General features: G+C 50.6%; 1 protein-coding gene across 2 annotated transcripts in view; it reads right to left on the bottom strand.

The window, feature by feature from the left end:
- The window catches only part of TESC (tescalcin), a 62,471-nt gene extending 55,890 nt beyond the window's left edge, over positions 1 to 6,581 (bottom strand). Inside the window, exon 1 of one of the 2 annotated variants that reach the window (XM_010380129.2) lies at positions 6,304 to 6,581. In XM_010380129.2, coding sequence (XP_010378431.1) covers positions 6,304 to 6,361 — 58 coding nt within the window. In that variant the 5' untranslated portion in view covers positions 6,362 to 6,581. The remainder of the gene's footprint in view (positions 1 to 6,303) is intronic. The other variant, XM_010380130.2, reaches the window with a different exon arrangement.
- Positions 6,582 to 18,148: the final 11,567 nt, after the last annotated feature.

Raw genomic sequence — 18,148 nt, 5'->3', positions numbered from 1 at the left:
CGGTGACTTTGGCTGGTTGGCTGTTCAGCTTTGGTGGATGACGGAACACTGTGGAGTTCGCTGGTCCACCTTGGCCCATCAGACCCTTCTTCCCGCTACGCTACAGTTGTTGTGGTGCTCCCCTGTCCCCCTTGAGCCCGAGCTTCTGGAGGGCAAGGAACGCATCTGGTCAACCCTGGTGGCAGAATATGGCTAACTGTGAATGAGCCAAGTCCACGGTCGTGGGCCACTTAAAGACTTTAGAACCAAGAAGTATTCCCGGGGGGTGAGAATGCAGTGGAAAAAGCAGCGCCACCCCCAGCAGCCACACTTGGCCACGCCAGTCCTCCCTGCCATCTCTAGTTCCTTCTCCAAATGAGATTAGACCAGGAAAGGAATCTGACTGTCTTTTTTTTTTTTTGGAGACAGTCTCGCTCTGTCAGCCAAGCTACAGCGCAGTGGCACTAACTCCTGGGCTCAAGTGAACCTCCTGCCTTGGCCTCCCAAAGTGCTGGGATTACAAGCATGAGCCACTGCACCAGTCTGTGACTCTACTTCTCATTCTGATGCCTGTGGCCTTGGGCAGTCACCTCCTCTCTTGAGCCTCAATGTCTGCATCTGTAAAATGGGAAATCAACCGTGTTCCTGGGAGGATTCCATCAGCTACTGCGGATATGCTGCCTGGCTCAGCTGAACGTTTGGCAGATGTCACGCTCCCGAGAAACATTAGCTCTTACCATCATGAGGTCTGAACTCTAGGTCTGGAGATTTTTTTTTTTCCTTTTCCTTCTGGCAGCTTCTTGGCGTCAACACAGACATGCCTGAGGAGCTGTTCTGGAGCCTGAAGGAAAACACAGACCCTTCACCTCTCCCAGAATCCTCCCTCTTACTATTTCCCTTCCAGCTCTGGGAGCAGACACGTGTGGGGGGACAGGAAGTGGGGCCGCCTCCAGGCCAGCTCAAGGTGGTGAAGGACAACTGACTCAGGTGAATGATTCCCAAGGAGCCGCCCTTCTCTTGGTCAGGGCCCACTTTGCACCTTGGTCCACACACCAGACACCACTCGGCTCCTGTCACCAAGGGTGCACGGGGAAGGTGAGCTCAAACACACCCCCGGGACGCCTTCGCTCCGGCTTTTCATACGAATCTTAACAATCTAGATGTGAGCTTTCTTGGCTCAGAACGGATTCCTGGGAATACTCGTTTCTGGTTTAAAGCAATCAATGAGACTCTAACAGGCAGGAAGAAGGGAGGTGGGCACACAGACCTAATGATGCCCTGTGTGGGCGCGCTGCTGCTCAGGCGTATTTTTGGTGGGGCTGGCTCAGTGCTGATGCCAAAAGAGTTCATCGTGAAGGGAGGGAACCGGAGATGCTGGGAGGGCTGGCAGCCAAGGACAGCTGGTGAGGGTGGCACTAGGTTTTCCACTGGCTGCCTCTTCCTGAACAATACACCTTGAGTTTTAAAGTCCCCAGGGACGGCGCCCCCTTTAACGTGAGCCTCTTGTGTTCTCACTAAACCACCAAGTGCACACAAAGGTGAACAAGACACGTTCTTTCTGCTCTAGGGAGTTCCAAGTTTTGAGGGGGTGGCAGGTGACAGAGCTGACAAGTATAACACGGTGTGATGCCTGCTATTGCGGAGGGAAGGAAGGAGCCCCAGGAGGCCTGAGGATGGGTGTTTAACCCTTAAAGGTTGGATGGAGAGATGGTTTTCTGGATGGGAGCAGCAGGTAAGCCAACTCCTGAATGATAATGAGCATTCATTTCATAAAGAGACAGGGTTAAGGCTGTGCGTGGTGGCTCACGCCTGTAATCCCAGCACTTTGGGAGGCAGAGGCGGGTGGATCACTTAAGGTCAGGAGTTTCAGACCAGCCTGGCCAACATGGTGAAACCCTGTCTCTACTAAAAATACAAAAATTAGCTGGGCATGGTGGCAGGTGCCTATAATCCCAGCTACTCACGAGGCTGAGGCAGGAGAATTGCTTGAACCCAAGAGGCGGAGGTTTCAGTGAGCTGAGATCATGCCGTTGCACTCTAACTTGGGCAACAAAGGTGAAACTTCATCTCAAAAAAAAAAAAAAAAAAAAAAAAAAAAAAAGAGAGAGAGAGAGACACAAGGTTAAGAGGAAAGGTTTGAGTTTGTTTTTTCTTGTTTTTGTTTTTTTTTCAGACAGTGTTCACTCTGTCGCCCAGGCTAGAGGACAGTGGCATGATCTTAGCACACTGCAACCTCTATCACCCAGGTTCAAGTGATTCTCCTACCTGAGCCTCCCAATAGCTGAGATTACAGGCGTCTGCCACTGCGCACAGCTAATTTTTGTAGTTTTAGTAGAGACGGGGTTTCACCATTTTGGCCAGGCTGGTCTTGAACTCCTGACCTCATGATCCACCTGCCTCGGCCTCCCAAAGTGCTGGGATTATAGGCGTGAGCCACCGTGCCTGGCCTAACCTTACCCTGGGTGGAGACAGAGAAAGGCTCCCATATGTAAACATCTAATTGTGTACATCAAATGAAAACAGTGCTCTAGGCAGAGGAACACCTTTTGTGCAAAGGTGAGAAAAAATACGGGCAGTCTTTTTCTACCCCTTCTTGGTTCCTAGAAATTCAAGTGGCAACTACACACAGTGAAAGCATGCTGGCAGTAAAAAAGCAGCCCTGGGGCTAGGCATGGTGGCTCATGCCTGTAACTCCAGTGCTTTCAGGAGGCTGAAGTGGGAGGACCGCTTTGAGGCCAGGAATTTGAGACTAGCCTGGTCAACATGGCAGGACCCGTCTCTGCAAAAAAATTTAAAATTAGCTGGTGTGGTGGCGCACACCTGTAGTCGTAGCTACTGGGAAGGCTGAGGCGGGAGGATCACTGGAGCCCAGGAGTTCGAGGTTGCAGTGAGCTTGATCAGGCCCCTTGCACTCCAGCCTGGGTGAGAGAGTGAGACCCTGCCTCAAAAACTAAAAATTTAAAAAATTTGTAAAAAAAGAAAGTGGACTTGGGGATCCTATGATCTCCAATTCCTCCACTTACCAGCTGTGGGACTGCAGGCAAGCTAGTTTACCTCTCTAAGCCTCAGTTTCCTAACCTGTAAAATGGCCCTAACACCGCCTTCCTGGGGGATCATTACTATAAAAAGAGCGTCATGCAGAGAGCGCCAGTGTGGAGCCTCATGCTCAGCAGGTGCTTGGGGAATTATGTTCATTATCACCATCCTCAGCCTGACTTTCTGGTCCTTTCTGGATGGTGTTCTCAGAAAGGGACCAAGCTGATTCCTCCCCAGGAAGTCAGGGGTCATCTTGGTCCTCAGGGAGGCAGGGAGAGTCAGCAGCCCTGGGGACTCAGCCTGTCCTCTGGCCACCTTACCCTGAGGCTCTTCTCCCTTCTTCTCAGGGAAGATTCCCAAGGGAACGGCCTTGGAGGAAGGGACCTGCGTGACCCACTGGGTCTCTGGGAGCTGACGTTCCCATGCCAAGCCAATCGCATCGCATACATACGTACGTACGTAACCTTATTTAATCCATACAACTACTTCAGGATCCAGGTGGGAGTACTGAGGCTCAGAGAGGTAAAATGATTTGCCCAAGGTCATGTAGCTGGGAGAGGTGGGACCAAGATTCAACTCTCAGCTATGGCTAGGAGTGACGAGGACATACAAGAGTGTTTAAAGCATAGTCAATAACAAACATGTACACGTGTTTGGTCTAACTACTTCACATATATTAACTCACTTAATCCTTCCCAACAACTTCAAGGGAGGTACTATGACTATGCCCATTTTATAGTAGATAAAACTGAGGCTCAGAGAGCATAAGTGACTTGCCCAAGGTACCTGGCAAGGCCCTTGAAGCCAGGCTCCTGCCGCAGCCTGAGCCCTGACGACAGCTGTGTCCTCATCTCATGCACTCTCATTTACTGTTGCTGGCTAGTCCCTGAAACAGGGCCTCTGCGTTCGAAGTCCCCTCAGCCCGAGATGCCCTTTCCACTGATTTGCACACCCCTGGCTCATTCTTACTTGGATTTCTGTCCCATTATCACCTCCTCAGGGAGGCCCTCCTGGATCCACCCTAAAGCTCCATTCTCAAGCCACCCTGCTATGCCTCCTTCACAGTTTAACACCTGTGGGGCGTTTTGTTTACTGTGTGTCCCTCTCCAGGAACAGCAGCCTCTCTGAGTCATCTCTAAATCCCCAGCCCCTGGTCTATAAATATTTGCTAAGTGGGTAAAAGTGACCGAATTATGCAGTCCCTTTCAGAGGAGGACCAGGGGTAACTTTCCACCTACCTAAAGTTCTACCTGCTTACTCTGGTCTAACGTCAGAACCTCCTCTCTGACCCTCTCCATCTCCCCTGGGTTATGAAATCTGAGCTCTGGGCAGCAAGAAGGGAAGTCGCTGCAGCTACATCTAGGAAGGTTACAGAGCAGGAACACAGCATCTCTCATCCCCGTGGGAGGCTGGACCCAGGAAACTGACAAGACTCCCAGCATGCTCTGCAGCCCTTCCTCCCTGTCAAACCCACAACCGGGCGGAATTCCCGAGTGTCCCGTGGGCTGCCGGAGAGCCCACCCCTCCAGCGGGGATCCCAGCCACAGAGAATGCCCACTGACATCCATCCAGATTCAAAGCAGTGGGAGGCTAGGAAAGGGCACGTGAGAAATAATAAAACCAGGGAAGACCCAAGCAAGCAAGAGCTAGAGGAATCCCTCCTTTCTCTCTCACATTAGTCTTCAGATTGAAGTGCATAAAACTTTTTAAGTAAAATATTCAACATAGTTCAAAAGGAACATATAAAAACGTTTACAGAGAAAAAGCTCCCTCTCCCTTCACCCTTTCCACTCCCCCCGCAACCCCCACCAAGTATATATTAGTACTTTCTGGTGGATTCTTCCAGTTTGCAAATATAGCAATGACAAATGTATACTCTTATTTTCCCCTCTTTTTACATTTTCTATTTCTTTTTACTTTGCAGCTCCAGCTCAAAGGATCCTTTTAAAAAAGATAAAAGGGTACCATATTACATATGCTGAGCCGCACCTTTTACTTCTCTAGTTGGATATAATTCTATATTTCTACACACACAGAGATACAGATATAGATGTATAAGTGCGTGCATACACACACCAGTTATTAATGGTTTTCTGCAATGTTCATCTAGTTCTCCTGGAAAGGGGTATTTGGATTGGGGGGTCAAGAGGGGGTGCTTTTCAGCTGACACACAAACAGCTGGGCCACCCTCTCTTAGTGATCAATACTGAAGGCTGGTTCTCTGCACTTGAAGCAGATGCCAGGAGCTAGCTCTTTCCCAAAATATCTGCAGCTCCCATTTCCTGAGCGTCTACCAGGTACTAGGAGAACTCTTACAACAGAGAAGGAAAGCTGAGAATCAGAGAGGTAAAGTGACTAGCCCAAGGTCACACAGCCAGGAAGTGGAGCTGGCAGGGTTCACAGCCGGTCTATCCCTCGCCAAAGCCGGTTTGTTCCCACACCTGGCCCCCGCGGTCTCCAGTCCCCACCCTGGTCCACAGCCGGAGGCAGAACCGGCCACGCCGAGGTCAGGACCCAGGGCCAAGTCCCCAGCCAGGCTGAACTCGACGGACAAGCGCTCTCTCCGCCATTTCCCTGCGGGCACCTCGGCCCGGCCTCCCAGGGCGCCCCGCCCCCGGGCCGATGCGGGGTGCGCAGCCTTTGCTGGCCCCAGGAGACCCAGTGAACTCAGGCGAGGACGCCGGGCTCCGGGCAAAGTGCTCTGCGGCCGCTGCCTAACTAAAGTCTCCCAGCCACCCGCGGGGATGAGGCCGCCTGAACCCATTTTACAGATGCGAGGACGAAAGCAGGCGCGGAGAGCCGGCTGTCCTGCCTAAGGTCACCCGGCCGGCGAGCGTCGGAGCCCAGTTCCCACCCTGGTCCGCTGACTTCAAAACTTTCCGCTCCTGCGCTGCCGAATGCACACGACTGTCAGGTGCGGGGCGCACGCACCAGCCGGGCTGCCTGAGGCGCTTGCCCGCCCGGCCCGAGGCACCTGCCCTACGCTTGGGAAGCCTGGGCCCCGCTCCCTCCCCGGTCCGCAGTCCCCCGGCCAGGGAGTTCCTGGGCCAGTCCGAGGCTGAGCGGCTGCGGCACTAAGCATCGTCGAACAGGTCCTCGCCGCCACCGCTTGTCTCCTAGTATGCGAAGTGGCCGGCGGGGACCCATTTGAAAGAGGAGGAGACTGAGGCGCAGAGAGGGCCCGCCACTGGCCCAAGGTCACACAGCGCGGCGGCGGGCCAGGGCCCCCAACAGTGGCCGTTCGGAGGTCCCGCCCCGGTCCCTGCGCCGCCCCCCGCAGGTACTCACAGCCGGTCTTGCCCTCGAGCTCCCGCACCTCCTCGGACGCGGAGTGGGCAGCACCCATGGTGCCCGCGGCGGGGGCCCCGGGGCGCGCGTCCCTCTCAGGCCCCGCACTGGCCTCGGCTTCGCAGCGGCGGGACTGGCCGCGGGACTGGCCTCAGGGCTGGCCTCGGGTCGAGACGCCGGCGAAGACTGGGAGCCGCGGGTTCCGCGTGGGGCCGGAGCGCGGCCTCTTATAGCGGCAGAGGGCGGCGCGCCGCGGTCCTAGCGCCCGCCGGTTTCGCGCACTGCGCGGCTAGGGGAGCGCCCAGCCTGGGGCCAGGAAACCGCCGGGAAGGGGACCCTGGAGCCCACCGTTCTGGGTTCCCAGTCCGCGAAGCAGCGGCCACGTACTCCTCGCCCCTTCCGCACCCCTGCTGGATCTGGAAGGAAACAGGTGTGAGCAAAGTTGGGGGCGTGGGTAGGAGGGGTGGGACCCCTGGGAGGTGTTAGGCCCACTCCCAACCCATCCCACCTTACATCCTCCAGATCTCAGGAGGGAGACTCCACCTAGATAGTCAAGGAAGTAGGCGAGCATGAATTAAATCTGTGGAGAACAACAGTAATAATAATCCTATTTGAAAGTGCACCATACGCTTTCGTTTATTCCAGGAAAGCCCCAGCACCCTTCTGAGGTGAACACACCCACGTGGCGGCCCTTGTGGGCCCTGCACAGCCCGGCAGCTGAGGGGCACCTCAAACTGCAGGAGCGGGCTGGGCGCGGTGGCTCACGCCTGTAATCCCAGCACTTTGGGAGGCCAAGGCGGGTGGATCACTTGAGCTAATGAGTTCGAGACCAGCCTGGCCAACATGGTGAAACCCCGTCTCTACTAAAAACACAAAAATTAGCCAGGCTCAGTGGCACATGCCTGTAATCCCAGCTACTTCGGAGGTTAAGGCAGGAGAATCACTTGCACCTGGAAGGCAGAGGTTGCAGTGAACTGAGATCTTGCCACTGCACTCCAGCCTGGGCAACGTAGCAAGACTGTCTCAAAAAAAAAAAAAAAAAAAAAAAGGCAGAAGCGGGCCCAGGAGGCTGCATTTGGGACAAACTGCTGGAGAGAGGGCCATGCTGGTGGTCCCCACGCCCATTAGGGAAGTTCTGGGTTAAGATGGCTTAAGGGGTTGGCTCTCCATCCAGGTGGGGTGACTGGGGCTGATGCTGTTGCTTGTGTAACATGACTCCTCCTCCTTAAAATAAGGATAAATTAATGAGATGTCCACCAAAGGGCCCGGCATGGACACAGCACATGGCCACAGAGGCTGGTGGGCACTGTGGAATCTTGTCCCCTGGAGAGGCACACAGCCAGGGCAGAACATCAGGGTCAAGGCACTCCTGTTCTGAAGGCTCTAGTAACAACAGTGCTTAGTAACACCACCATCAATGACCGTCAGGTATCAGGTCTGTTCTGGACGTTAGGCTCTATGGTAAATGTTGGGGGAGAAGGGGGACAGAGTAGGGGGCAGCAGTTTTTCGGTGCCCACAGAGGGGACTTGGGTGGACCTACCTCCATCAGTTTTACAGGCTGCTGGGACGGGGGCTGCTGAGAACTGCTGTTCATTCCTACAGACTACAGGCTTAAGCCAAGAGTCACAGCCCTTTCCAGGGGCAGGAGGTGACTTTCAGAGCCCAAGGTAGAGGGTGGGGGTTGGTCCTGAAACCACCTAGAGCAGCAGAATCAGCCCCTTCCTGGTTGCAAATCCAGCTTTTGGCCAGGTGCAGTGGCTCCTGTCTGTAATCTCACCACTTTGGGAGGCTGAGACAGGAGGATTGAGCCCAGGAGTTTGAGACCAGCCTGGGCAACATAGCAAGACCCCAGCTTTACCAAAAATTAAAACTTCTTAAAAATGAGCTGGGCACAATCGTGTGTGCCTGAAGTCCCAGCTACTTGGGAGGATGAGGCAGGAGGATCGCTTGAGCCCAGTAGTTAGAGGCTGCAGTGAGCTATGATTGCACCACTGCACTCCAGCCCAGGCAACAAAGCAAGACCTTGTCTCTAAAATGGAAAATCCAGCTTCCCCTTACACTGCCTGTCTGCAGCTAAGGCAGCACCTGCAATCTGCGTTTTAAAGCACTTTCCAGAGGGCAGTGCAAGACCTGATCAAGGTGGAAAGATGTTGGCTGTGGGGCATCAACGGGTCTGAGCTGGCTGGACAGCTGATCTAGGGACTGCATTTCAGGTTAGGATTCTGGAAACAGGCAGGCCTCTGGGATCAGGAAAAGGAGCCTCAGTACTCCCTGGGAGTTCTGAGCCTCTGAGCCAGCCCATTACATACAGCTGCTGGGAGCAATTTTATTCCAACTTAAAATGTCAGTTCCTGGAATTTTATTATATTAAATTAGTCAAGGATTAAATGAGGGAGCTGTCTGATGTAGGGGATAGGAAGTGGCATTCTCTGGACATCAGCCCCTCCTGCTTGGCACAGTTGCTCCAGTGGGGACAAAAGCCCTGGGACAAGGAGAGGGGCACATAGCTTCACACTGTCCCTTGGTAATCTTGAGGAAGCTCCTGGTATCTAGGATGAAGGGAGCCTGTCCTACCAGATCACCTGTCTACGCTGACCCACTGACTGCTGTTAGCTACTAGACAAGCACTTGTACTTGTTCCTTTATGCCTGAAACTCTCTTCCACTCCCGCTTCCTCTTCAGACCTCAGTGGAAATTCACATCCTCAGGGAGGCCTTCTTAAAGTCCTCATCCCCTCTCCTGGGTCCACAGCCAAACAAGCCACCATCACCAGCCAGCAGGGAGCTGGGAAGAAGGAAGTCTTGCGTAGGATGACAGAGGAGGATTTATTCCTAATTGCAAGGCTTGGAGAAGTAATCAGGAGATCCTTGGAGCAGCACGAAGGCAGAAAAAACCAAGGCACAATTTATGCATTCGTTCAATCATTTATTCATTGCACATTTATTGAGCACCTACTATGTTCAGGGCTCTGGCTGGGTCCTGGAGCCACAGCCAGGAATAAGATGCCACCTTCACTCCTGAGGAACTCCTGGTGGAGTGAGGAGACAGACATAGGGGCAGTAACAAATCTGATGGGTAAACAAGGGTTGATGTGATGGAGCCCACAGAGAGATGGAAATGTTCAAACCAGAATGGGCCCCTGGAGAGATTCTGTCATCCCTAAAGCTGAGCTTCAGGAAGTCCAGGACTGTCCCCAACTGTGGTCCCGAAGGATACAGCAAAGCCAAATTCTTGGTGGACAGATGTCTCTGTGTGGGCCTCTGCAGTGGCACCCACCATCTGCCCGGGCTCTGCCCTCCTCTGGCAATGATGCGCACATTGCAGGGTGCCCTCCACACACAGCCAGCCGCTGCCTGTTCCAGGACGTCATGGCTTTCATTCAAACCTACCAGTGGCTCTGCAGGCATCAACAAAGCAAGAAGCAAGAATGAGGTCTGCAGCTGTGCATGGGGTCTGGCCAGGGCTCATTGGATTTTTTGTCTAGAGCCCTGGAAGAGGGGCACCCCGTGGGGGGCGAGCTTTATCCCCCACAATAACACAGCATGACTTTTGGAGCACTGGGAAACACTTCAGTCACCAGGCAACTGCGTCTTTTCTCCCAGAGGACCTCCTCCCGGAGGAGCTGATTAAAAGTGGTGGCCACAATTCATATAGCTGGTCCCTGTGACGCCACAAAAGGCAGCTGAGTCCAGAGATAGCCAAGATGGTCTTCACTTGACTCTCCCACCTTCCTGTCAAAGAGGGCTATGAAACCATACTTGGGCAAGTTAACCTCTCTCATCCTCAGTTTCCCCATCTGCAAAGTGGCAATAACGTTGTAAGGGTTAAATGCAGATTCATATATGTAAGGTGATTCATATATGTAAGGTGATTCATATATGTAAGGTGATTGTGAAGGTTAAATGCAGACTCATATATGTAACATTGTAAGGGTTAAATGCAGATTCATATATGTAAGGTGATTCATATATGTAAGGTGATTCATATATGTAAGGTGATTGTGAAGGTTAAATGCAGACTCATATATGTAACATTGTAAGGGTTAAATGCAGATTCATATATGTAAGGTGATTCATATATGTAAGGTGATTCATATATATAAGGTGATTGTGAAGGTTAAATGCAGATTCATATATGTAACATTGTAAGGGTTAAATGCAGATTCATATACGGAAGGTGCTTAAAACTGCCTGACACAGTAAGTGCTAGCCAGTGGTGAGCTGGTAAACAAGTTCTCTGAAAAGGGCAGGAGGGGAGGAAGTCCTAATCTGCAGCAGTTGCCAATTTCTGTGTGTAAATACTCCTACCATAGTCAATTTCAAGTTACTGATAATTTAACAATAGGTTTGCAAAATCTCTGAATTTTGTTTTTTAGATATGGGGTCTCACTATGTCACCCAGGCTAGCGTCGAACTCCTGGGCTCAGAGGATCCTCCTGCTTCAGCTTTCCAGGTAGTTGCAAATACAGGCATGTGCCACCATGCCCGGCTTAAAATCCCTGAATATTTAACCATTTGCTCTTGCAAGTCAGTCAAGACCAGGAAACTACTACCTAGTTGACTGCCATATGTTCATTTACTTGTTCATGCATTCACTATTGAGGGCCAGGAGTTTGGAAACTACAGTGAAGGAGACAGTCCCTGACCTCAGGGATCCCAAAGTCTGCAAGGAAAGAGATGTGAACAGAACATCATGGTATGCTAGCTGGTACCAGTCACTGCAGGGGCCTGGAGGAGAGGCACCCAGCATATCCCCATTTTATTGATAGAAAAACCAAGATGTTCCCAAAGGATTGTAAACCAGAATCAGAGCATAGACTTGAAGGTGTCTGAAGAGCAGTTTCTGTAATTCACCTGTCCCTTCTAATGGTTTAGCTTGGAGCAACTCCCAAGGCATGGTAATGTTCCAGGAGCAACATGACATTTTTCTTAGCATTTGGGCCACTGACCAAGAGATTTATGGGGACTCTAAGTACCATTGAGACTTCCTTTGCAAAAATTATAACAGAAAGTTATGACACTGAGAGAGATCTGATCTCACCAACCCTCATCTTGCCTCGAACCTCCAAAATGCCCTTGGTTGTTCCTGGGCTTGAGCCAAGCTAACTTTGGGATAAATTTAATTTATAGTTTAAATTATAATAGCCCTTCCCCAAAACTAAGCCTTCATAAAACTAATGAAAGGCTACCAGGTAGCCGGACACAGTGGCTTAAGCTTGAAATCCCAGCACTTTGAGAGGCTGAGGTGGGAGGATCGCTTGAGCCAGGAGTTCAAGACTAGCCTGGGCAACATAGTGAGACCCTGCCTCTACAAAAAAATAAAAAATTAGTTGTGCATGATGGCACGTGCCTTTGGTCCCAGCTACTCAGGAGGCTGAAGTGGGAGGATCACTTGAGCCCAGGAGTTTTAAGCTGCAGTGAGCCATAATCACACCACTGTGTTCCTGTCTGGGGGACAGCGTAAGAATCTGTCTCTTTAAAAAAATGAAAAGGACACCAGGTTAGGAGGATGAGAGGGGCCTGAATTCCACTAAGACGCAGGCGTAGTTAAATGACAACCAGCCGTTATTCCAGAGGACACAAGATTTGCAACTGCCCCAATTCACTATTATGGAACCTAAGATTAGCCTTTTGAGATGTCTTTTCCTGCATTTCTGATGACTGGATGGTCCCACCCAGACCCTCAACTCTTGGCTCAGCCTGTCCTGTGGCCTCCACCCAGAAGTGGACTCGGTGCACAAGGACCATTTTCCACATCCCTGACTGCATCCCCAACCAATCAGCAGCCCCCATTCCCCTAGCCCCCTGCCCGCCAAACTAGCCTTTAAAAACCCTAGCCTCCAAATTTTTCAGATTGATTTGATTTGACACAGGATGGCCAGCTTTGTGTCAATTAAGCTCTTTCTTTATTGCAATGCCGTCGTCTCAGTGAATTGGTTTTTGTCTGTGCAGCGGGCAGGAGGAACTCATCAGGTGGTTACATCATCTTGCTTGGCCTCTTAGTGAAGACTGCACCTAAACCACATCAAACAAGCAATGTGCGGTGATGCTCTCATAAAATAGGTCCGGGGAGCGGGAGACCGCACAGGTGGCCTGCGTCAGTGATTTGGCTCTAACACACACGCTTTTTCTCATAAGATCATTCAGGCTCGTGACCATCCTGGCTAATACGGTGAAACCCCGTCTCTACTAAAAAATACAAAAAACTAGCCGGGCGAGTTGGCGGGCGCCTGTTAGTCCCAGCTACTCGGGAGGCTGAAGCAGGAGAATGGCGTGAACCCGGGAGGCGGAGCTTGCAGTGAGCTGAGATCCGGCCACTGCACTCCAGCCTGGGCGACAAAGCGAGACTCCGTCTCAAAAAAAAAAAAAAAAAAAAAAAAAAAAAAAAAAAAAAAAAAAAAAAAAAAGGATCATTCAGGCTCCTTAGGTTGGTTTCATATGTCTCTTGGTTTTCGTGTCAATGGGATCAGAGATTCATCCGCAATTTGCATTTTGAAATTAAAATTATCGTTTTGATTTTTTTTTGAACAATCTTTTTTCCCCTGAGGCACCCTGATCTTCCCCCATAGCCGTGGGCATGCTATAGGAGATAGATTCAGATGTGAGTTGAATCCTGACTCTGCCCACTCTCTGACTGTGTACCACTGGGTTGGTTACATTGCAACTCCAAACCTCAATGTCTTCATCGGTATAACAGGCCTCACAATCCCATCATTGAAGAGTTGGAACAAGGGTGAAATGGCTGGCATAGAGCACACCCTTCCCAACTGTCTGTTCCTTTTTTTTTGGTGGGGGGTAGTTGAATATCAAGGACTTTGTAGCCAGCCTGACTCTCTTATCTCTTCTAGCCTCCCGTCCCTCCCGGCCCCGTGACTCCCAGTGCGACACATCAATGAAACTCACACTCAAATCTCTGTCCGGCTCCCAGTTCTTACAGAATCAGGTTTCGTCTTGAGAGAATGACCGCAGCAAGGGGGTTTTAGAATAGTTCCTTCTCTTCATTCTCTGAAAGCTTTAAACTCAACCTTAAGTTAGAAAATCACTCCTTGCCCCTTCCTGGGTGGCACAATCACTGCTGTCACCAACATCGTTGCCTCAGCCCATGGCTGGAGCTGAGTGGCCCAGACCTCAGAGGGACGCTGCCCCATAGGGGGGCAGGCTGGCTGCCTAAAAATAGGAGAAGGAGACTGGGGCTCTTGGGGAGGGCAGCTTGAACTTGTTTTTCTATTATTTATATAATTATAAATACTGACCAATTACCAGAACTTGCAGGGGGCAGATGGAATGTTGTCCCTGGATGGGCTTCAAACTCTGCATTATTGTCCAAGAAACAAAGTTACCAACCAGAAAGAGGTGGCAAGGGCCCCCCAAAAAAAGTGAAAATATTCACTTCACCTTTACTTTACATCGAGCCTGGTGGGGGAGGCTGGGCAGGGGCCATGGGGTGGGAGCTGCCGAAGAAGACAGGAATAGTCAGCATTTGGAAGGCTCTGCTAGGACCTCTTCTCAGGTAGAAATGCAACAGCCCCGGATAGAGATGCTTTTGTTTAATCATTTGTGATTTGGGGAGAGGCATCTTACACCATTAGACAGGACTGTGTGGTAGGCAGAACAGTGGCCCCCAAAGACGCCCACGTCCTAATCCCTGGAACCTGTGAATATGTTAGGTTACATGGCAAGAGAGAATTAAAGGAGCAGATGGAATGAAGGTTGTGAATCAGCTGACCCTGAGATGGGGGAGATTACCCTGGATTATCTGGGTGGGCCCAGCATAACTGTAAGAGTCCTTATATGTGAGAGAGGAAGGCAGGCTGGGCTCGGTGACTTGCGCCTGTAATTCCAACACTTTGGGGGACTGAGGAGGGCAGATGGCTTGAGTCCAGGAGTTTGAGACCAACCTGGGCAACATGGTGAAACCCCGTATGTACAAAAAATTCAAAACAATTAGCCAGGCATTGGTAGTGCTTGCCTGTCGTCCCAGCTACTCAGGAGGCTGAGGTGAGAGGATCACCTAAGTCTGGGAGGCGGAGGCTGCAGTAAGCCATAATCATGCCAGTGCACTCCAGTCTGGGTGACAGAGTGAGATCCTGGCTCCAAACAAAACCAAACCAAATCAAAGAGGAAGGCAGGAGGGTCAGAGTCAAGAGTGATGTGATATGAGAAAGACTCAATCGGCCATTGCTGTTTGAAGATGGAGGAAGGGCACCAAGAAAGAGCAGGCTCTAAACACTGGAAAATGCAAGAAAACACATTTTCCTCTAGAGCCTCTAGAAGGAACACAGCTCCCTGACACCTTGATCTTAGCCCAGCAAGACCCATTTTGGACTTCTGACCTCCAGAACCGTAAGATCTTTTTTTTTTTTTTGAGACGGAATCCCACTGTCCCCCAGGCTGGAGTGAAGTGGTGCAATCTTGGCTTGCTGCAACCTCTGCCTCCCAGGCTCAAGCAATTCTCCTGCCTCAGTCTCCCAAGTAGCTGGGATTACAGGCAGGCGCCACCGTACCCAGCTAATTTTTGTATTTTTAGTAGAGACACGGTTTCACCATGTTGCCCAGGCTGGTCTTGAACTCCTGACCTCAGGTGATCCACCTGCCTCGGCCTCCCAAAGTGCTGAGATTACAGGCGTGAGTTTTGTTTTTATAAGCCACTGACTTGGTATAATAATTTGTTGCAGCAGCAACAGGAAATGAATACACACACTGGGTTTGCACTTGGAAAAATACAGTGCCAAGGAGACAGCATTGACCAGACTGTCTTTCTACAAGGACGATTTTTTTTTTCTTGAGACAGGGTCTTACTCTGCTGCCCTGGCTGGAGTGCAGTGCCATGATCACAGCTCCCTGTAGCCTCAAACTCCTGGGCTCAAGCAATCCTCCTGTCCCAGTCGCCTGAGTAGCTGGGATTACAGGCACACACCACCAAGCCTGGCTAATTTTTAAATATTTTGTAGAGACAGGGCCTCGCTATGTTGCCCACACTGGTTTTGAACTCCTGGCCTCAAGCAGTCTGCCTCAGCTTCCCAAAGTGCTGGGATTACAGGCATGAGCCATTGGCCTGGCCCTAGAGGGATGATTTAAGTTCTGTGTGCATGCAATCACCTTGGTTCTTATTTAAATTCAGATTCTAGGATCCAGGTGTTCTATCTCAGGAGGCCCAGGAATGCATTTCATTTTACTTTTTGTATTTTTATTGATATATCATAGTAGCAAATATTTTGGGGACGTGATATTTTGATACATGTATACAATGTGTCATGATCAATCAAGTTAATTGGGATATGCATCACCTCATTTTTTTATTTGTACTGAGAACATTACAAATTTTCTCTTCTAGCTATTTTGAAATACAAATTACTGTCAACTATAATTATAATTCCCTATTTACTATCAGATTCCCTACTATCAAATACTAGAACTTATTGCTTCTATCTAACTGTAATTCTGGACCCATTACAGGAATGCTTTCTTTTCTTTTTTCCAAGACAGTCTTACTCTGTTGCCCAGGCTGGTGTGATCTTAGCTTACTGCAACCTCCACCCCCGGGTTCAAACGATTCTCCTGTCTCAGCCTCCCAAGTAGCTGGGATTACAGGCACGTGCCATCATGTGCCTGTATTTTTAGTAGAGACAGGGTTTTGCCATGTTTGCTAGGCTGGTCTCAAACCCCTGACCTCAGGTGATCCACTTGTCTCAGCTTCTCATCTTAAAGTGCTAGGATTACAGGCGTGAGCCACCGAGCCCGGCATTTTTTTTTTTTTTTTTTTTTTTTGAGATGAGATCTTGCTCTGTTGCCCAGGCTGGAGTGCAGTGAGTGGTGCAGACAGGGCTCACTGCAACCCCAACCTCCTGAACAACTAGGACTAGAAGCACACCACCATGCCTGGCTAGTTTGTTTTGTTTTGTTTTGTTTTGTTTTGTTTTGAGACGGAGTCTCGCTATTTCACCCAGGCTGGAGTGCAGTGGTGCGATCTTGGCTCTCTGCAAGCTCTGCCTCCCAGGTTCACACCATTCTCCCACCTCAGCCTCCCAAGTAACTGGGACTACAGGCGCCCACCACTGCGCCTGGCTAAGTTTTTTTTTTGTATTGTTAGTAGAGACGGAGTTTCACTGTTTCACTCGATCTCCTGACCTCGTGATCCGCCCACCTCAGCCTCCCAAAGTGCTAGGATTACAGGCGTGAGCCACCGCGCCCGGCGCCTGGCTAGTTTTTAAATTATGTGTAGAGACGAAGCCTCACTATGCTGCCCAGGCTGCTTGAACTCCTGGGCTCAAGCAATCCTCCTGCCTTGGCCTCCCAGAGTGTTAAGATTACAGGCGTGAGCCACTGTGCCCAGCCACGAGTGCATTTTAAATGAGAACTCCAGGTGATTTTGATAGAGATGGTCTTATATGTGTGTGTGTTGTAATGGCTTTGAGATATTATTCACATACTGTGCCTCCATTTAAAGTGTGCAATTCAATGATTTTTCGTATCTTCAGAGTTATGCAGCCATCACTACAATCAATTTTAGAACAATTTTGTTAGTCCCAAAAGAAACCCCATACTGCCTGTCACCCCTCAATTCTCCCATCCTGTCCGGTTTCTGGCAAGCACTAATCTCTTCTGTCTCTGTGGATTTGCCTATTCTGGACATTACATATAAACGGAATCTTACAATATGTGGCCATCTGTGTCTGGCTTCTTTCACTCAGCATAAGGTCTTCAAGGTTCATCCACGTTGTAGCACCTGTCAGTGCTTCATTCCTTTTCATGACTAAGCACTATTCCACAGATAGACCATAGTTTGTTCATTCACAGGTGGATGAACACTTGGGTTGATTCCACCTTTTGGCTCTTATGAATAGCGCTGCTGTGAACAGTAGAGTACAAGGGTCTGTTTGAGTCCCTGTTGACAACCCCATTTTGACACCCACGGACACAGTGCCTAGGGAGTCATTCATTCTCCTTTCTGTATGCATCACTTCCAGAGCACGGACAAGGGGCAGTGAGTACAGGGAAGCACTGGACAAGGAGGGTCTATACGTGCCAGTAACTGTACAGCTTCCCTCAAAGTATAACATGTAACTGTCATGGCCAAAGATAGAGGCTTGGGCAATTAATCACACCGTGTTGCCAATGTGGAAACAGAGACTCATGGAAGCTCAAATCGCTCGAGTTCACATGGTCCGCAGATGACACAGCCCTGGTGGGTCCAAGCCCCTGACCCGCAAAGCAGTGATCCTTCTCACAGGTGCCTGTCTCCACTGGGGGTTCCCTGGGTTACAGGAAGAAAGTGCAAGATCCCTTTCTTCCATCTGCTGAATCAGAGGCCACAATTCAGCTTCAAGTAATGACCGAGGAATTCCCCTTTGCAGAGTACTAAGCACTTTCTAGATTCTGTGAACCTTGCTGCCTCCTAAGACAACACTACAGAATGTACATTCTTCACATCTGTTATGAGCACAAAGAACTCAGGCTTGGCAAAGCGACCCCAGGCTGCCACATTGGTTCTCAAATGGTTTTGTGCCATAGGATTCCTTGTGTAAAAGGGGCCCAGGAATCTGCATTGTAAGAAGGATTGGCCTGGCGTGGTGGCTCACGCCTGTAATCCCAGCACTCTGGGAGGCCGAGGTGGGTGGATCACCTGAGGTCAGGAGTTCAAGACCAGCCTGGCCAACATGGCAAAACCCTTTGGGGACCATCAGCTGCCCCACGGGGCGATGCAGCTGGCTGTGGAGCTGTGAGCCAATCTCAGCACCTCATTCACCCCGGCACCTCCCTAGCCAGGGAGGCCCAGCCCCAGCCATCTCCTCCCTCCCCCCGCTTCCCTCCTGGGATGACTGCAATTACCAGTGAGACCCAGCTG

The sequence above is a fragment of the Rhinopithecus roxellana genome, chromosome 10, assembly GCF_007565055.1.
Source record: "Rhinopithecus roxellana isolate Shanxi Qingling chromosome 10, ASM756505v1, whole genome shotgun sequence".
In the NCBI taxonomy this organism is placed as follows: domain Eukaryota; kingdom Metazoa; phylum Chordata; class Mammalia; order Primates; family Cercopithecidae; genus Rhinopithecus; species Rhinopithecus roxellana.
This window is presented reverse-complemented; position numbering and strand designations above follow the sequence as displayed.